The sequence below is a fragment of the Rhinoderma darwinii genome, chromosome 4 (assembly GCF_050947455.1).
Source record: "Rhinoderma darwinii isolate aRhiDar2 chromosome 4, aRhiDar2.hap1, whole genome shotgun sequence".
Taxonomy (NCBI): Eukaryota; Metazoa; Chordata; class Amphibia; order Anura; family Rhinodermatidae; genus Rhinoderma; species Rhinoderma darwinii.
In genome coordinates this window covers 385,519,972-385,541,272 of record NC_134690.1, presented here as the reverse complement: position 1 = coordinate 385,541,272, position 21,301 = coordinate 385,519,972, and the positions used below count along the sequence as shown (strand labels likewise).

Below are 21,301 nucleotides of genomic sequence, written 5' to 3'. Positions count from 1 at the left end.
CCCATTAGGACAACCCGTTTACGTAGTCCATAGTTGGTGCATATGGATGTCATAGAGGGGATCCCCCGCTCTTCCCCCTCCTCTGAGCCAGGGCAAGAACCGCTAACAAGCAGCAGCTCTGTCTGGCAGACTTGGGTCAACCGTGTTATTACATGGACGGCAGTTTGTTTGAATGGCCGCATGTAATGTAATATCTCCCGAGGCAGATACTGCAAGGGAAAGAAGCAGCCAACGGGAAGTTTCTCTGACCATTCTGTTTATCTGTTTCAGTCAAGGCTCTCATATTAAAGGGACAGCCACTTTAATATGGCAGATGTCTAGGTAAACATGGATCGACATGCTGGATTTCTACAGTAGATAAACCACTGCTATAGATGTCTGGTGGTGGCTTGTCTCCCTCTCCCCCCTGAAATAAACATGCAAGTTTGGCCAGGCTGAGCAAGCATGCTTATGGGGAGGTGGCGGAGTATGCTGTGCAGCGACAGCTAACCTGTGTGTATGGTTTTACACCATGGCCGTGGCTATCGGGGTATGCAGATCGGCTCCAAACATCTGCCCATTGATTTCATTGGGAAAACGGCGTTCTGTTCCGACGGGTCGTTTTTTTTTTCGCGTTTTTAAAAACGGCAGCGTAAAAAAAAGTCAGTGAAAAAGTGCATGCCACTACTTCAGCCGTTTTTGGAGCAGTTTTCATAGACAAATAGTTTTTTGTTGCGTTTTTAACGCCACAAAAAACGTCTGAAAATGAGGAGCTGGTTTCTCTTGAAAACGGCTCTGTATTTTCAAACGTTTTTTGATTTTGTTTGTGCACATACCCTTAACTCCTTAACGCCGAAGGACGGATATATCCGTCCTCAGCAGCTGCTAGTTCGCGCAGGAGGACGGATATATCCGTCCTGTGATGGCGCGGGTACTGTCACTGTACCCACGTGATCAGCGGCAGGAGCACGGCTGTTCTACACAGCCTGGCTCCTGCTGCAACTGCCGGAATCGAAGCGCGCTCCGATTCCGGCAGTTTAACCCATTAAATGCCGCTGTCAATAGTGACAGCGGCATCTAATGTGTTTGACAGAGGGAGGGAGCTCCCTCTGTCACCCGATCGGCGCCCCCGCAAACAAATCGCGGGTCGCCGTCGGGTTTCCATGACAGCCGGGGGTCTAACAAAGACCCCCAGGTCTGTCTTCCGCAACTGCCTGTTAGGCGATGCCGGAGGCATGACCTAACAGGTTGCCTGTCAGTTTTACACTGACAGGCAATAATGCTTTGGTTTACCTTGTATACCAAAGCATTATATATGCGATCGGCACATCGCATAGTGTAGTCCCCTGGTGGGACTAAAAAAAAAAATGTCAATCAGTTAAATAAAGTTTGTTGAAAAAAAAAAAAATAATTAGTCAAAATCAAATAACACTACTTTTTTTGCCCAAAAAGTGGTTTTATTCAGTAAAAGTGTCAAAACAAATCACACATACACATATATGGTATCCCCGCGATCGTAACAACTTGACTAATAAAATGAACACATTAATTAAACCACCGGATGAACGGCGTCCAAAAAAAACGCAAAAAACAACGGCAAAATTCTCTTTTCTCCCATTCCCCCCATAAAAAATAAAATATAAAGTTAATCTATAAGTCCTATGTACCCCAAAATAGTACTAATGAAAACTACGCATTGGCCCGCAAAAATCAAGCCCACATACGGCCACATCGACGGAAAAATTACGCCTCTTGGAACGCGGCGATGCAAAAACAAGTAATTTTTTTCTAAAAGGGTTTTTATTGTGCAAACGTAGGAAAAACATATAAAACCTTTACATATTTGGTATCCCCGTAATCGTGCCGACCCATAGAATAAAGTTAACATGATATTTACGCTGCATAGTAAACGGCGTCCATTTATAACGTGAAAATCAATTCTGGAATAGCGGCTTATTTTCAATTCTCTCCTAAAATAAAGTTAATAAAAGTTAATCAATATATTGTAAGCATCTAAAAATGGTGCAATTGCAAAACACAACTCGTCCCGCAAAAAACAAGCCCTTATACGGCTATGTCGACGTAATAAAAAAAAAGTTACGACTCTTGGAATGCGACCATGAAAAAACAAAAAATAATCCTTGGTCATTAACGTGCAAAATGGCCCGGTCATTAAGGGGTTAAAGTGCAGCATTGAGTTGTGCAATATTGATGTCTTAACATAACAATCACACGTAGCTGCACCTGACTACAGTCATTATGTGACAATTGTCTTCCGTGCAGCACTAGTTATCTGACTTTGGATAGGCCATCCATATTAGATGAGTGGGGGTCTGACTGTCGGCACCCTCGCCGATCAGCTATTTGAGGGCGCCAAGTGGAACAGTGGTGCAAAAACTTGCACAGCCGCTACAAATGTCACGGTGCGTGAAGTACAAACCAGGAGAAGAACCATGTAAACGGAGGCTGTGACGCTCTTACAACTCCTGGGGCCCTCAGACAGCTGATCGGTGGGGGTGCCGATAGTCGGACCCCTACCGATCTGATATTGATGGCCTAATTTTAATAACCTGGATAACCCCGTTAGTGGCTATAAACCTTTGAAAGTTTATTTTTTATTTTTTTTGTTAGCAATATCATTGTTTGTAACTTTCAAAATCGTTTTTATTAAAGATTATTTTTACTTTGAGAGACAGCGGCTTTGTATTTTCTATACAGAGCATCTATCATTTGCCAAGTCCTGTACCCGTCAGGTCCGCTGGACTGACCGGTTCAGAGACACGCAGGATCCACCTGTTACCCATCACATCTAAGTTATGGACTTAGATGTGATCGATAGGTCAATCCTGCGTGTCAGACACGCAGAACCCACTGTCTCTGAACCAGTCAGTTCCGTGGACCTGACGGGTACAGGACTTGGCAAACAATGCTCTGTATACAGAATACAACGTAGCTGTATCTCAAAGTAAAAATAATTTTTTATAAAAACGATTTTGAATTTTACACAACGCTGAAATTTTTATTTATAAAAAAACAATAATTTTCGAAGTTTTGCATAGCCACTAATGCTAACACATACTGACACCTAGTGGCTAAACAGGCTGCAATCCACACGAATAAGAAAATAAATCTCTACAGCCTATAGTACAATTGAATTTTAGCCTGTCTGATTATCTCAGGGAAACTGTAGGATCAGACGTGTTTGGCATTCTCTTTTGTAGTGCGTGTTAGATAAAAGGACATGCCTATGGCAAAATGGGGGGGGGGGGGGGGGGGTAGCTGTCGGCCCATCAATTTCTAGAACTTAAAACTAGGGGTGTGTATGGTGTTAGAGTAATCCAAAGGTTAGTTAATAGACAAATTCTATCAAATCGGTTCACCCTGTGTTCCCAATTGTAATAGACAACCGCTGTCGGAGACCAGACACAGACTTAGTTGTGGGTCTTATGGTGTTTGAAGGACATGCCCTCAGCTCCCTTTTATTGTTTAGCAAAGTGGGAGAGTCTTTTACAGCATCATTTGGCACAACACCTATAATTCGACATCAGTTGGGCGCCGGTCACCAATCACCATGTGGAATAACTTAAAAGATAAGCAAACGATGCATCCATTACTAGTATGATACACCCAGATGTGTCCCTGGAATTGTCAAGTAGATGCTTCTAACCCCCCCCTAACAAAACCGAACTCTTAATGACCCATATAGTACAATAGTAACACATCTTTACTATTACAATGACTGCAAAGGTAGCATCACACCCTGGCTCTATATCCTGAGGTCCCAAAGACCTCCCTGCCAGGTAAGAAGGCACCAGTATTACAAATGGCACTTGGTAGGTGTGGGATGCGGTTACAAATTTTGCATTGGGGTCCAAGAGCTTCACGTTTCACCTCTCACTTATACTTTTTTTTTTGAACGCCTAGTACAGGACCTAAGGAGCGGGCAGGGCATGACGCAGGGGTTCTCATAGGTGTTTTTTGTTTTTTTTTGTATCCCCGCACTTGGCGTCATAGTTTTTTCGCAACTGAAAGATTGTAGACCGCTGACACTGCACAATGAGGGCTTGAGGGAAGGTCTTGTGATATCTCTACATTTGCAGACCACCGCAGACGTATCGGTGGTTGTAGTTTTGCAGCAGCTGGAGACCATTGGTGTAAAGTAAAGCTTTTCATGCTGTACACAGAGGGTGATATGTTTTTTGTTCATGTGGGGACCTATTGATGATGATTGTGGTGATGGAAATATAGGGATGCTACATCTCTGCTAATTTTGATATCCCTGCTGCCACCATATGATTTTATATTGGATTTGTTTTTAAAGTGTTTTTTTTGCAATAGATAGATTTTATTCATTACATCCAATGTCATTATGTGTTGTATAAATTTTTCTAATATGATTGTGTTCGTATTCACGATTATCATTCTATTAACATATTTATGGACCATTTCTAGGTCCCAGATCAGTATGGCACCATCCGAGCTGTAGCAGAAGGCAAAACTGACCAGTTTCTAATTGGCACATCACGCAACTTTATTCTACGAGGTACCTTTAATGATGGGTTCCAGGTTGAACTTCAGGTAAGAATCCATTGGGCTGCGTTTTTGTTTCACTTTTGTTAAAGTCACTTAAATTTATTTTCTTGCGCATTACAGGGTCACACCGATGAACTCTGGGGATTGGCAACGCACCCCTTCAAAGATCTTCTATTAACATGTGCTCAGGACAAGCAGGTCTGTTTATGGAATTCTGTAGACCACACGCTGGAATGGACCAGACTTCTAGATGTAAGTGGATTTTATGAAAGGGGATGTTTGGTTTAGAAAACCCATGTTCAATTACCCCTTCTGAGTTTATAGCGTTGGTCCCCACATCAGGACCCTCATCTATTGGTGAAGAGCAGCTACAAATAGCAACTCCTCCTCTGGACGACCCAGCATGTCCATGCATTATACAGACAGCCCCTTGATTTTAGTAGTCACTGTGTCATTCTTATTTTCCCCTGTGGTGGCGCTGCAGTTTACTACTGATTGCTGAAGGTCCCACGACCGCACACCCTGCGGTCCGCTTGTTACTGGGGGAACCCTTCCAGCAAAAATGGATTATCCAAAATGGAAATTTAATTTAAATCCGCTTCTCTTATAAGGCCAGCTCTATTCTCTGCGGCCCTTATAATATCACTGATTACAGAATTATTGGATTATTTTATGTTGTGGTGAATTTTTAAATTTTTTTTAAGCTTGAGATTTGTGGGTTTTTTAACTGTATATCTCTTATTTTACTTTTAGGAACCTGGACATTGTGCAGACTTCCATCCAAGTGGAATAGTTGTAGCTATTGGAACACATTCTGGAAGGTAAATACAATGTAGTGGATAGGTTTTGCCTATATATGAGCTGTGACCTCAGAATTTATTGCAGTTGACTCTACAGCTTGAATGTGTCACATACACTGCTCCAAAAAATCAAGGGAGCACTTTAAATCATACATTGGATCTCAATGAACGAGCGATTCAAATTGAAAGTCTTTACTGAGATAAATTGTGTAATTCGTTGAACAAAATGTGTCAACGGTCAATGAAAACCAAATTGATCAACTGTCTGTCACTTGTGCTCAGTGTGAACCTGCTCCCCTCTGAAGAGAACAGGGTGCCGGTGGTGGATTTGCCAATTCTGGTGTTCTCTGGCTGCCAATCGAGTTGCACGTTGCTGGGCTGTGAGCATGGGTCCCATTACAGGACATCGGCCTTTATCCCGTTGTCATGGAGTCTGTTTTTGACCGTCTGGTCAGAAACCTGCACACTAGTAGCTTGCTGGAGGTCATTTTGTGGGTCTCTGGCAGTGCTCCTCCTGTTCCTCCTTGCACAAATGAGCAGATACCAGTCCTGCTAATGGGTTGATGCCCTTCTATAGCCCTGTCTGGTTCCCATATAATGCCGTGTCCTGGTATCTGCTACATGGTCGGAGACTGCTGGGAGACACTGCAAACCTTGCGACAGAATGTATGGATGTGCCATCCTGGAGGAGCTGGACTACCTGTGCAACCTGAATGGGCTGTAGGTACCGCCTTTCTGCCAATAGGGACAAGGACTCTAGCAGAAGTATGTACGGAAGGATGAGAAGAATAATCTGTGGACACCACCTGCAAAACCAATCCATTTTTGGGGGTTGTCTTGCAGATACCGCTCAAGTGCACCTGTTGTCACTTTCATTTGCACCAAAGCAGGTAACATTGATTCCTAATCTTATGCTTTCTACCTGGACAGATTGATATCCCTGTTTTTTTTTGGAGCAATGTACATAGCATTAGATCCTTATCTCTGTTCATACATATAGATTGTTCAATAGTACAACCTGTTGCTGTAATGCAGGCCGCTGTCCACAGGGAGTCTGATCACCGTGCCCAACTGGTCTGTTCTTGTAGGCGGCTGCTCTGCTTCCACCTTCATGAGTTGGCTTTTCTATATAACAATGATAGTAAATGTGAATCTATGTGGCTTTCTCATGCTGCTGGATCCTATTCGGCATATCTCTGCAGGCAGCGTAAGGCTGTAGTCACCGGTATGGGCACGAGGTTCGGCGTGCATATTTGGTTGAATGTACTGTATGTCCCAGACGTCTGCAACTGTTGTATGCCTTGTACTGATAAGTGTAGTCACCTGTGCTCTTCAAGAAGTTAAGAAAAGAAAATTATACCACGTTTATCGGCCACTATTTTGGCACACGTGATAATATATGTGCACGTTAATGTATATGCCGAACTTATATCAAACCTGAAGTGAACTGAGCCTAAATAACATTACAGTGGGTCATCATGAAGAGGAATTTAGTGTTACTGAACTCCCCATCTAGCTGAATTATTTGCAACGTGACCTAAATGGAAACCTGGATAAGCTGCAGTCGTGGTGCATTTACGAGAAGATATTTTACCTGATTTTCTTAGTTTTTATACGTTCTGTAACCAGACCCTTTTACCCTATTTTCTAGATGGTTTGTCCTAGATGCAGAGACGAGAGATCTGGTTTCAATACACACAGATGGTAATGAGCAGCTCTCGGTGATGCGATACTCCATGGGTGAGTGACTAACCATAAATGATTGACTCTTACATTGTGTCCAGGTCACTGTCTCCATCTCGTCTGCATTCCCAGAACTTTTTCTTAAGAACTACCCTACTCTACGTTCACTATTTGACAAGTAGATCAGTTTGTGGGCCCTCAGTATCTGTTGTAGTCTTTGTTGCTTTACCAGTGTTATCTGCCCTTCTCTAGGGGAACTTTCTTCCTGCCGCTGATGCTTTTCCGGGTTAAAGTTACACTAAATTTGCAAAATATTAGCGCTCCTTAGTTACTCTGATGTACTCCTCCTGATTAAGGGTTGTTCAGAATTAGAAAAACAGGTCTATTTATTTTTCTAGAAGCCGGGTTACTCATGTCCTTGGGGTCTGTGGTTGGAATTTCCGCTCAGCCGCATTCAGTTCCGTGCACAGCTCGTGTAGTGGAGCGGTTCCTATGAAGCAGACCATTTGTATAATCCCGAACAACCTTTTTATAGGGGTTTTCTAGTCCCTGAAAATTGATGGCCTATCCTCAGGATAGGCAATCAATAGCTTTTGGGTCGAGGTCTGACTCCCGGGACTCCTGCCGATCAGCTGTTTTTAACGGGGTGCAGTGCCCGTACGGGAGTGGCTTTCCCTTCATTTCTCCTTGCTCACTGAATCGCTGAAACAGATGTAGTGGTGATTCACAGGTATTGCAGCTCTTTCTCCCATTCACTTCAATGGGAGAATGCTGCAATACTTTGTGAATCGTCAACACGGATGTAGCAGAGAGATTCAGTGAGCAAGTAGAAATGAATGAAAATCAGCACTGCACCCCCTTCAAAACAGCTGATCGGCGGGGGGCCATGAAGTCGGACCGCCAACGCATCAGCTATTGATGGCCTATCATGAGCACAGGCCATCAATTTCTAGAGACTGGACAACCCCTTTAATCCAATTTTGGCTTATCCGTATGGTAACAAGGGATGTCTGTGTCCCAGGAGGCAGCCGGTTTCCCCTCCAGTGCTATAATGCATCTGAAACTAGAAAGGTTCAGGAAGAGATGGGATTTCTGCAAGACCCGATCATGAGTTTCTGGAAGACTTAAAGATCTGTTGGCATAAACCTGATAATGTGAATCTGGGCATTGATCCGGTGTTCTTACAATGAGATTAAATAATACTACGTTGAGGACTTGACTGGTGTACCTGTACTATTAGTGTAATTTATGTAACATGTCCGTACATTTATACTTGTTAGTTTTTGAAGAACAATCTCCTATTTTCCTCCTGCAGATGGAGCCCTGCTTGCTGTGGGTTCACATGATAACTTCATTTACCTCTACAATGTCTCAGAGAATGGAAGAAAATATAGCAGATACGGGAAGTGCACTGTGAGTAAAGCCGATGGATGAATAATTTGGAGTTCTAGAAAATTAAAGGCAAAATGCATACTGTATTGCATACATCTGGGCCTTATGGGGCAGTGCATGACACAGAGATTGAAAGAACCCCAGAGAAATCATCAGTGTCATGCTCCGCCCCCACAGGACATGTAAGTGTATCTGTTTTGCCTGGAGTGTTCCTGTAACTTTTGCTGTACCCTTATATAAATGTGGTATTTGAAATGTGACATCAGTCTTGCTATTTAATTTTTTTTTTTTTTTTTTTTAGGGACATTCCAGTTACATTACCCACCTCGACTGGTCCCCAGATAACAAATACATCATGTCAAACTCGGGAGACTATGAAATATTATACTGTAAGTATTTAGAGGTGTTACTGCAGGTTACACACTTTTTTTTTTTTATAGTTTAAGGATTGTTTTTGTTGCATTTAGAATCATCAAAATACCACAACCCCAAGTTATACTGTAAACGGCTATAAAACTGGGGCACCAAAGGGCAGTAGATACAAATGATGCAGTAAAATTGCATTCATCCTCCTCAGGCAATTCATTGTTTTAGTTAGATGTCCATCGTTGATTTTTAGAAAACCGATAAAACGGGCAGTGGCCTAAATGCAAAAGATTCCTTCCCAATACTGCACTTCGCTCACATTGAGTGCTGTGTCGACACATTGTAACCAGGAGATTGATTTCTCCTTGCCCCCATCATCAGGAGGATCAGCTGGTAGAGGGAGAAAATATGACTGGCCACAGCATGATAGTCTGTCCTTGTGACGTCAGGACCGGCCATCCAGCTAAAGTGCATTTGGTGTCTCGACCCCCCCCCCCCTCCCCCCCCGACCTCAACAAACCTGATCCATTGTTCCAATGCAGACACACCTATCAGCAATTATTCCCCCCTACTATTGAGTATACATGCCCATTCAACCGAGCTCGCATGTCTTCAGGGGCTTGGGGAGGAATATCTATTTGCTATCTTGGGCTCCGTTCACATTTGCGTCGGAGGCTCCGTGGTGAGCCTCCGTCAAAGATTTTGTCATGCTTGATTGGTAGAATAGTGCAGCAAACTCCACTATTGTTCCCGTCAAAATAAGACGCCACATAAGTCGGTAGGGTAGGTCAGGCGTTATTGGTGTCCATCGTGCGACAAATCCAGCACTCCTGTGACGGAATGGAAATGACTATGCAGGTGTGCACTCCGCCTTAGGTGTATGGTGTATTTAGTGTAGCAGAAAGTCTGTCCGATTGAATGGGTTTAGCATTTATTTCTGTTATCAATGGTAAATGCAATAACAATGCTTTCATTTATATATATATATATATATATATATATATATATATATATATATAATTATTATTTTTTTTGTCACCAGGGGACATTCCAAGTGGTTGTAAATTAATTCGGAATCGTTCAGACTGCAAAGACATTGACTGGGCAACATACACCTGTGTGCTAGGATTTCATGTATTTGGTCAGTATCTATTCATATTTAATGTTTAAAACTAAATTCTGGATATAATTAGAGAATCAGAATATGTAGGTACAGGCTTGCTTGAGGTGTTAACTCTTACCATAGCTGAGCAGCTGAGATTATATTCTACAATTCACGTCAGAATAGTAGGGACCACCACCAAAGGGCAGCACTTGAGAAACCGAGAACACGAGCCCTGTGCTAATTCTGGTGCGTTGTGAATTCGTTATAAAACACTTTGGCTCATATCCCCTTCATTTGGGAGAAGTAAAGACGAGTCTTTCATTTGTCAGGCCATTGACTGTCTATGGTTTGTCTTCCCTCCCAAATGAAGCTGAAAGGATACTCCTTCGTTCAAGAGGTCTCCGATCCCTTCTGATAACTTCAGACGTGCCTCTGTGACTAGTAGTACACTTTTTATAATCTAATAAATTGAAAATGGAGTTTAGTGCAAAGTCCTAAGGAAATGGCCACTATTTGACGCTTTTTTTTTTTTCTTCTTAGGGAAGTTTTTCATTAGATATATCTAGATTTCATGTAAACTTTATGGTGATTCCTTTTTGTGTAAGGTTTGACAGCTACTCATGTAATAAAATGTTGTATTCGTTCCATTAGGTGTGTGGCCAGAAGGATCAGATGGCACAGATATAAACGCATTAGTACGGTCTCACAACAGAAAGGTTATTGCTCTCGCTGATGACTTCTGTAAGGTCCATCTATTTCAGTATCCGTGCTCCAAACCAAAGGTAATTACAGTTAGGACCGTGGCCACTTAGATATTAGTCCACTTAATAGTTATCGACTATAATCTAGAATGAAGGATAAAATACGGTATAATAAATCATGCTTACAGTAGAACAGAAGAGAGCACGTGTTTGGGGAATCGTTCTAGATAAGACAGGGATAAACAGTCCTCATTTGCACCATTGGAACAAACTTAGTATACACCCCTCCCCCTTAAAGACATTTTTTTTTATTTAAAAAAAAAGTCAATCCGTTTGATTTGTGAAACTTTCTAATTGAATTTTTAGTTACATTTTACTTTTCGAGATACAGCTGCTTTGTAGCCTGTATACAGAGCAACTGTATCTAGCACTGAAACCTGAATCTGTCAGGTTAGCGGTACTGACCGGTTCAGTGTCAGCGGGTCCTGCGTGTCTCTGAACTTAGATGTGATCAGAAACTGCTCGATCCTGCATATGATCCACTATTGTTGCACTCAACGTATATCTTCCACATACACATCTCATCTACTTACTTGCGTTTTTAGTTATTTTTTTTCTTTTAAAAGTTAAAAACTTTGCTGCCAAATGTTCCTTTTCAATGCCTTAAGTGAATTATTGAAAAGGCTACATCCAAAGCATTTTGGTTTGTGGCAATTTTGTGGTCCGTGACATGTGTGGCACGTGCTGGGTATGGCTTTTTTTTCTCTCGATAGGATAGGAAAAATGCACACTGTATTTTTTGGACTATAAGACGCAGTTTTTAGCAAGGATTAATCTTTCTAAAAAGTCCCTGCTTCTTCTAGTCAGCAGTCAAGGGGGCTGGCGCACTTGACCCCTTCCCGACCCATGATGTGCCGGCACTTCATGGGGAGGGGATGATTTTTGGAGCGGAGCGGGCTCAAGTGCTGAGCCCACTCCGTACACTGCAGGTCTCAGATGTGTTTTACAGCTGACACGCTGCTCTAATGGCTAGTAAAAGCAATCGCGCAGTTCCTGGCCGTTTAACAGGTTAAATGCTGCGGTCAATAGCGACCGCGGCATTTATAGGGGTTTTTCCATGAAGGACATTTATGACCTAACCACAGGATATGTCATAAATGTCATCGCTGTGGGTCCCACCTCTGGGACCCGTAACTACCTCTAAAACGGGGCCACCTAAGCCCCGTTCTAGCTTACTCGGCTCCACTGTCTCCCGGCCACTTCCTGGTTAGGTGGTTGGGAGTTACGGAAACAGCCGAGTGCTCGCGGAGTTAAAAAAAAAAAAAGAAGTGTTTCCTCAAGCACAATGTAAAAAATAATGGTATTGCTGCGTCCGTAAAAGTCCAAACAACTACAATATAGCATTATTTGACTCGCATGGTAAACAGCGTAAAAAAACAAAACAGATTTGTTGTTTTTTAGTCACCTAATAAAAATGAAATAAAAAGTGATAAAATCGGATGTACCAAAAAACGGTGCCAATAAAAGCTACAGCGCGTCCCGCAAAACAATAAGCCCTCACACCGCTTCATCGATGAAAAAATATAAGTTATGGCTCTCAGAATGTGGTGATACAGGACAATTTTTTTTTTAACAAATAGTTTTTTCTTTGTAAAAAGTCAAATCTAAAAAAAAAAATCCTATTTTCTGTTGTCTAAAACCTGTGTGCGCCTTATAGTCGTGTGCGCCTTATAGTCGTGTGCGCCTTATAGTCGTGTGCGCCTTATAGTCGTGTGCGCCTTATAGTCGTGTGCGCCTTATAGTCGTGTGCGCCTTATAGTCGTGTGCGCCTTATAGTCGTGTGCGCCTTATAGTCGTGTGCGCCTTATAGTCGTGTGCGCCTTATAGTCGTGTGCGCCTTATAGTCGTGTGCGCCTTATAGTCGTGTGCGCCTTATAGTCGTGTGCGCCTTATAGTCGTGTGCGCCTTATAGTCGTGTGCGCCTTATAGTCGTGTGCGCCTTATAGTCGTGTGCGCCTTATAGTCGTGTGCGCCTTATAGTCGTGTGCGCCTTATAGTCGTGTGCGCCTTATAGTCGTGTGCGCCTTATAGTCGTGTGCGCCTTATAGTCCGAAAAATCCGGTAATAAAAATGTTTTGAAATAAGTACGTCACCAAAAACGCTTATAATAAAATAAAAACAAAGCGCTATGAGCGACACTTGAATTTTGTGTTCGTCTTATTTGGGGCAAATATCAGAGGAACTAAAAATATTTGAGATGTGATTCTCTCGATGACTATCCTATATCTGACCAGCAGAACTGCAGAGCGTAGAGGCGGCTCTGACACTACAGTCCAATCCAGTATCCATCTGCCGGGCTAGAATTATTACATTGACTAGGTTTGGTCTTGGATGAGGTTACAGTTCTATACCCGGGTGGATGGAATTGTTGCATTATTTGATCTTTACATTCACAACAATTGACGACCTTGACATTTAGTCTGGTTACTGCAGAATCCAATCTGTTAGGCCGGGTTCTCGCGTAGCGTAAATACTGCAGATTTTCCACAAAAGCTGCGATTCCGCCACACAGATAGCAAGTCAGGGGAAAAACAAAATAATCTCATATTTACCCAAAACTCTGCTCCTGCACCCAGCCAGACCTCCAGGGATAACGTCTCATCCCATGTGACTCCTGCAGCCATTCACGGGCTACAGCGGTCACGTGGGATGAGTCATCCCAGGAGGCTGTCAGAGGGATCTGTCACCACGGTTACAGCTGTGGTAAGTATGTAAAAAAAAATTCTGTGGTGTTTTTTCGGACGGAATGTGCTGCGGGTACTAGGTTGGATATGCTGCGTAAAACTACGACCCACGTAAACCCAGGCCTTTAGGGCCAATTCACACTGAGTTTTTTTGATGGGGAAACCGAGCCAAAAAATGGCCGATAATGCCTCCCATTGATTTCAATGGGAGGCGTTTTTTTCCCGCGAGCGGAATAACCGGCTCGCGGGAGGAAGGGACATGCCCTAGCTTCGGGCGTTTACGCCTCTGACCTTCCACTGACATCAATGGGAGGGAGGCTGAGGAAGCGTATTTTGCGGCATTTTATGCCCGCGGCGCTCAAGGAAAATCTTCCTCATAATTTCAAACGGAATTTTGAGGCAGATTTTCCTCCTGCAAAAAAAACTGTGTGAACCCGGCCTCATAGTCCATTCTAAAAATGTTGGTCTTTTGTTGTTTTTGTTTTTTCTCTGGACTATTGGGTTCCCAAAGCAAATGTTGCAACAAACTTAAAAAGCACGGATGAAATATTGATAGAATTAAATAGATTATCATTTTTGGAGCTCAATTCTAATGCTTCTGGTGTGAAGAGTTAACCTCGTGTTAGCACACCGGGCTCCAACATTGTGACTCTCCAGCTGGGAGTTGTACTTCCGCAACACTGGTCAAGACCCATAGGCGCTAGACCACTGCTACTGCTGTTACAGAACCCAATTTACTTCAGCACCTTTCACGTGAATGCTTTTGTTTTTTTTCGACAGGCTCCAAGTCACAAGTACAGCGCTCATAGCAGCCACGTTACCAATGTAAGCTTTACCCATAATGATGGCCACCTGGTTTCAACAGGAGGGAAGGACATGAGCATCATTCAATGGAGACTGATAGAAAAGGTGTCACTCAACCAAAGTGACAATATAGTGGATATAAACGCAGCCAACACACCAACTGTAACCGAGAAGGTTGTGCAGGAAAGTTCTCCTACCTCCGAGCCACAACCCGCCAATGAGGAGGTCACTCCACCTGTAGAGTCTCCCGCGCCACCACAAGATGCTGCTGCTGGAGTAGAAAATACAACTGGCACCGAGCATCAAAACGAAGAGCAAAGTGAAGAGCGCAGTCAAGTAGCCGTGGCGGAAAATGGTCAAGAGGCCTCTAGTGAAATAAATGAGGAGTCAACCGATTCTCCTGTCCTAGCAGAAACCCAAGGAGAAGATACACCAGTGTCTTAACTGCGTAATATTTAACAATCTGTATCCTTTTTTTTTTTTTTGTTCCTGGTGTGTGCGCTTTTGTTATGGGAAGAGGGTTTAACTAGCAGGAGAATATTTGGCTGGAATAAGACACCGTACTCGTGTGATTGAGGCTCCAGGAAACGGCACGAGCACCAGAAAAAGCCAAAGCTGGAAGGTGGACAAAAAAAAAACAACAATGTAGATGAGACTTAAGAACCGATGTCACAAAGGGGTTTGTTGTACATATTTTTGTTTTTTAGGTTTCGTTTTTTTTTTTTTAGGGTCAAACTGGGTCAATAAAGTTTAGAAATAATAGAAAAGCAAACCTGATGATTTACAGAAAACAGATTTACAAATGATACAGAATCATTTACTCGGTGCATCAAAGGCCAAGGGTGATCCACTGTGGATTATTTTTCAGGTAAAAAGATCGGATCCTGTGCTCGACTTCCAGCACAACTTTGGTCAACATTATGCAATTTTCTTACAGTTTTAGATAACGTTTGCCCTACTTGCTGCTACCTGCCTTTATGGACTGTTTTTATTGTCTAACAACTATATTTAGCAGCATATTTACGAAGATCTAGCTTTATCCTGACCAAGCAATTTTTTTTTTTTTTATATCTTTTTTTTGCGATCCTAATTCACATCTTGCATGTCTATTCACAAAGGTGAACGGATAGAATTTGCATTTGGGGAAAAATACAAGTTGTGATTGCAGAAGAATTATAATTTAGTAACCCATCAATTAAAACAAGATTCACAGTCACTGATAACGGTGCTTGGCATTTCTAAATCTCTTGATTTTTTTGGGGGTTTTTTTTTTCTTGGAATTGTAACAAATTTAGTTAAAATTAGTTTATAGTATTTTTTTTTTTTTTTTGTTATGCATTTCTCATACAGCCAAATCACTTTAAGGGAAATAATAAGAAATACATTTTTTTATTTTTTTTTGTGAATATTTTTGAAACATAAGATTATTTTATGTAACGGTTCATATTTTAGGTGAGCTAATTATTTTTTTTTATATATATTTTTCAAATGCACATGTCTTAAGTGTGCAAGAGTTTACATCATTGCGCCATTCCAAAGTGCATATAAAATGTCATTCCCTTCCAGTATCTTCTCAGGAGTATTGCTACATAGAAGTCATTAGAAGATAACAGGCTGCCCAAAGGACATCACATACACAAGCATATCTACAGTAAAATGATATGGCAATTTTTATGTATGTGTCTAGATTATAATTGTTTATCTTCATCTATGTATGTGCATATGGCAGTATATACACATACATTTATCTAAAGATTTACACTGATGTATTCTGTTTACAGTGGTCCTAAAAATAAAGTTTAAAAAAAACCTCAGTCTTGAGGAAATTTAAAAAAAAAAAATAAAAAAAAAATTCTCATTCCAAACAAGATGCGTATTTATTATGTGATGCCTACTTCAATTTTTTTTTTGTAAGTTCTAGGCATGAATACAATTAAAACAAAGAAAATAAATGCAATTTGGTTTTCAAAAATGTAATATGATACGCAATTGTTTGGTGGGGTGGGGGATAAATAAAGGTTGCAATTACTACAAAAGAGGAATAAAAAAAATGAGGCTTATGAAATGACAAACACAAAAAGCCTTATCTGTATGTAATGGCAACTGCTGTTCATAAAGAAAAAAAAATGTGATTTATGGATGAAAAGTGTTTTAACTATGTAACTGTAAAGGTTTCAGGTTCAAAAATTGTGAATGAAATCTGAATCTGCGTGTTTCATGTGAAGATGTTTGAGCCATTTCTATCTCATGCATTCCTGTCTCATGACAGTAATTTTTTGACATTTAAGAGCAAAATAAAATCCTACTATATATGTGGCTGTGTTTTATGTTTTCACTTTATAGGCATTTCAAAAATTTACGGGGTGAACAAAAAAATTGCATACGTTTTTATCTTCCTGTTCTGCATTTTTGAAAGGGGTCCTAAGCTGGGAAACACCCAGAAGCGGTCTCCTTCGAGAAGCGGTCTCCTTCGAGAAGCGGTCTCCTTCGAGAAGCGGTCTCCTTCGAGAAGCGGTCTCCTTCGAGAAGCGGTCTCCTTCGAGAAGCGGTCTCCTTCGAGAAGCGGTCTCCTTCGAGAAGCGGTCTCCTTCGAGAAGCGGTCTCCTTCGAGAAGCGGTCTCCTTCGAGAAGCGGTCTCCTTCGAGAAGCGGTCTCCTTCGAGAAGCGGTCTCCTTCGAGAAGCGGTCTCCTTCGAGAAGCGGTCTCCTTCGAGAAGCGGTCTCCTTCGAGAAGCGGTCTCCTTCGAGAAGCGGTCTCCTTCGAGAAGCGGTCTCCTTCGAGAAGCGGTCTCCTTCGAGAAGCGGTCTCCTCCACAGATTATAGCTTATTTCTGGGGGCCCCAGCAGTGGCATGATCTGTGATCATATTTTAAAGGGGCCCTTCTAACAAAAAAGGGGATTGTTTAAAGTGGACATCTTTTTAGTTTTCTTAGCCGCCATCATGGTCGCTCAGTTTTTAGTATTATTGCCTTGCAGCACTGGGTTCTGGAATCTGACCAAGGGCAACATCTGCAGGGCATTTGTATGTTTACCCTCCATCTTTAGCAGGTTACTAGACACAGCCGATGGACAGGAGTGGGCATTGTTTCTCAAGGAAAACTTATTTTACTTTTTTTTTATACGATCAATTACACTTTTAATAAAAGTGAAATGAAAGAAGGAAACTATTTATAAAACAACTTGCTGCTTCTGTTTCCATAGAGGAGTCATTTATCTAAAGTTTGTCATCTCTCAGGGCAGATGTCCCCCAATGTTTCATTAAAATAGTGGAAATTGGGATCAGATGATGTAAATTATAAACTCGGCTCTGCTACATTAAATGTGACTTCCAGTAAGTAACAAACTTCCAGTAAGCGGGTGCTTGTACTGGTCTGGACAGGTGCCCACATCTTCTGATTGAATCAGGGAATCCATAGTCAGTCTGAGCCTGGAATAAATCACGTGTGTACCAATCATTCACTGCCTTATTCCAGTTAGACCACTGTATTCACTCTTCCATCCGACCACATTGTATTTATTGGTTATAATGTAGATACTTTGTAAGTGACTCACCCTATAATAACAATGAAAATATAAAACCGCTACAAATCTGAAATGATGGCAGTGAACATGTAATAAGTCGTCTATTGCACAATGACTATAGCTGTAAGTGAGATGGAGATTAGTCGATGTCTGATGGTGAAGTCACCCTCCGCTGACTGGACTGACAAATTCTTAGTAGAGGGATAGTCAGGACGAAGGTATTTTACACAGGCAGAAATAATGAATTCACAGGGTTTTTATTATAGAATAACTCAAACAGGGGAGTACAAATCCCCTCCCCTCCTTGGCCCCTCTAATAAAGCAGTCAGAAATGTAGCCACCATAGATCAAGAAGGGCATGCTATAGCTATGGACTAAACTGTGGCCACTGCTTGCCAGTCGTATAGGCTATCTGCAACCGCCACTAGGGGGGCGCTCATTGCATACTGCGTTATACACTATATGCAGTTCAGCTCCCCCTGGTGGTGGCTGTGTGCAGCTAAAATTATATCCTTGATCAGTTCAGAGAACCCGCTCCCTATACAGTTTTTAGGTAGAATTATTACATAAGGCCAAAAATGTGTGTGGACACTGACCATCGCACCAATATAAGTTTGTCGGACATCCCATGCTAAAACCATGGACGTTAATATGGAGTCAACCACCCTCGACCCCTTTTGACACCAGCCCTCACCACGCAGTAGCAAAATACGTCTGAAGTTACGGAGGTATTTTTGTAACTACTCACGGTTTTTGTGGCATGTTTTACGGACGTTATTGGAGCTGGTTTTCAAATAAGTAAATGAAAAACGTCCCAAGAAGTGACATGCACTTCTTTGACGCGGGCGTCTTTTTACGCAATGTCTTTTGATGCCTAAAATTACACCTCATGCGAACAGAACATCGTAAAACCCATTGAAAGTAATGGGCAGATGTTTGTAGGCATAATAGAGCCGGTTTTCAGGCGTAAAATGCCTAAATTACATCTGAATACAGTGCGTGTGAACATACCCTAAAGCAGGGGTCTCAAACTCTACCGGGTAAGTGGGCCGCATATAGAAAAAATGGGAAGTTGACGGGCCGCATTACTTTCAAATTTGATACAATACAAAATTATTGTTAATCAATTAGTTATTTGAACTACTATAACACTATATTACTAGAATAATAATACTACATTACTATAATAATAGTGCTAGGTTTAAAATTTGAGATATTTCTCCACGTGCTTATTTCAACAATCCAGCTTTCCAGTTTAAGTGTCGCTAAATGCAGTCCGGCGGCTCAGTTAGCACACATGTCAAGATTGGACAGACCCTTTTTAGATAGTGCCGCAGTGCCCTCGGTGGATGCTGCTGCAGTGCCCTCGGTAGATAAGGCAACACACCCCTAGATAATGCCAGTGTCCCCTTCAGATACTGCCACACACCCACTTGTAGATAACGCCCCAGTGCCCTCTGTAGAGGCTGCCCCAGTGCCCTCTGTAGAGGCTGCCCCAGTGCCCTCTGTAGAGGCTGCCCCAGAGCTGGAGTCCCAGGCAGAGCGCTAGTAGGCTCTTCCTGGGACTCCAGCTGTGCTCCTGACATCACTGGGACTCCTGCTCTGGGGAAGCCCCTGACATCATTGTCGATGTATGGACAGCGATGTCAGAGGCTTCCCCAGAGTTCCGGAGCAGAGCCTGTACTAGCGCTCTGCCTGGGACTCCGGCTCTGGGGAAGCCACAGACATCGCTGTTCATATGTGGACAGCGATGTCAGGGAATTCCACAGAGTCCCGGAGCAGAGCCGACACCAGCGCTCTGCTCGGGACTCCGGCTCTGGGGAAGCCCCAGACATCGCTGTTCATATGTGGACAGCGATGTCAGGGAATTCCACAGAGTCCTGGAGCAGAGCTGACACCAGCGCTCTGCTCCGCTCTGGGCAAGACCCTGACAAACTGTCCATATATGGGCAGCGATGTCAGGGAATTCCACAGAGTCCCGGAGCAGAGCCGACACCAGCGCTCTGCTCGGGACTCCGGCTCTGGGGAAGCCCCAGACATCGCTGTTCATATGTGGACAGCGATGTCAGGGAATTCCAGAGTCTCGGAGCAGAGCCAATACTAGCGGCTCTGTGTCCCGCGGGCCGCAGATGACAGCCCCAGGGGCCGCATGCTTGAGACCCCTGCCTTAAAGCTTTAGTTTGATACTTGGCCCCAATGTGCCTGGCTTCATAGATATCTGCCAATGTGGCAGGCAGAGGCGTAACTCAAAGCTTCTGAGTACCAATGCAAAATCTTTTAACTGCTCCCACCTACCATGTGCCATGTATAATATTGGATAATTCTGCACCCCCCTCTAGCAGTGCCTCTAATGACAGGTTTACCTCTGTGCCGAGAGCATTTGTTACTACCACTACCTACACAGGAGTGAGTGGAGGTCTTCTGTGCATGGTGGAAGGTAAACTGGGGCTACAAGATGTTAGTTTAGTGGGTTTCTGAATTGAACCAAGTTTCCTTTTAGGATAATGAAAAATACTAATGAGCATTCTTTAAATTGACACCAGAGCTTCGTACACGACTCACAATGTGACCTTGTTCATTTGGAGGCTTGTGAAGGTTCTTATATTGATTCTTTGTGTGCCTGTGTACAGGCTCCTTATGTCTACATGCCTTAAGGCCCTTTTTACACCGGCCGGTGCAACGAGCGCCGATCAACGAGAAATTGTTACTCTGATCGCTCGTCCCCATCCATTATCATGTCGGCAGCGCGTCTCCCTGTTTACACGGAGACATGCTGCCGCCAAAGATATTTCTCTTTTTTTAAAACGATCCGAACAGCAGATGATCGTGGGCTTGCTAGTTTATCTGCTGATCGCTGCACTTTTTACACTGGGCAATTTTCGGCAGTGAGTGTTATATGAACGTTCGCCTGCCCGATAATCGTCCTGCATAAAACCCCCCTTTAGGCTAGGGCTTATGTGGCAGAGGGGCCTCTGGCACAAGGGTCCTTCTAATTCATCAAGATCAGCCCCAGTGATTTATGATCTCACGGTAAAACTTGGACATCATAGTAATTGGTGGTGTCTTCAGTTCTACACCTGTGCAGGCTTGAAGTAAAGGGACTCCGTTCTGGGTAATTGGAATAATATATTACTGAATTGTAGCGGCTGTAAAAACCAGCCATTAGACAAGTGATTTAGCCATAGCCTTGCCTACATATGGTATGTTTACTGCTCCTCTATAGAGTTAATATAGACCAGGGGTCTCAAACTCGGCCGGGTAGGTGGTCCACATATAGAAAAAATGGGAAGTTGACGGGCCGCATTACTTTCAAATTTGATACAATACAACATTATTGTTAGTTATTTGAACTTCTACAACAATACTACATTACTATAATAATAATACTACATTACTATAATAGCGCTAGGTTTAAAATTTGAGATTTCTCCACGTGCTTATTTCAACAATCCAGTTTTCCAGTTTAAGTGTCGCTAAATTCAGTCCGGCGGCTCAGCAGCGTTTGGCAGACACATGTCAAGATTGGGCAGCCCCTTTTTAGATAGTGCCCGCTGTGGATGCCGCCGCAGTGCCCTCTGTGGATGACGCCGCAGTGCCCTCTGTGGATGACGCCGCAGTGCCCTCTGTGGATGACGCCGCAGTGCCCTCTGTGGATGACGCCGCAGTGCCCTCT

The 21,301-nt window shown here is 42.9% G+C and overlaps 1 protein-coding gene across 6 annotated transcripts in view; it reads left to right on the top strand.

The window, feature by feature from the left end:
- The window catches only part of EML4 (EMAP like 4), a 161,715-nt gene that overhangs the window by 115,837 nt on the left and 24,577 nt on the right, over positions 1-21,301 (top strand). For 5 of the 6 annotated variants that reach the window (XM_075863252.1, XM_075863251.1, XM_075863250.1 and 2 more), the window contains 9 exons: positions 4,432-4,557; positions 4,633-4,764; positions 5,266-5,333; positions 6,964-7,052; positions 8,311-8,408; positions 8,689-8,776; positions 9,796-9,894; positions 10,510-10,640; positions 14,084-15,169. In XM_075863252.1, coding sequence (XP_075719367.1) covers positions 4,432-4,557; positions 4,633-4,764; positions 5,266-5,333; positions 6,964-7,052; positions 8,311-8,408; positions 8,689-8,776; positions 9,796-9,894; positions 10,510-10,640; positions 14,084-14,551 — 1,299 coding nt within the window. In that variant the 3' untranslated portion in view covers positions 14,552-15,169. Of the gene's footprint in view, positions 1-4,431; positions 4,558-4,632; positions 4,765-5,265; positions 5,334-6,963; positions 7,053-8,310; positions 8,409-8,688; positions 8,777-9,795; positions 9,895-10,509; positions 10,641-14,083; positions 15,170-21,301 lie in introns of those variants that run through there. The other variant, XM_075863253.1, reaches the window with a different exon arrangement.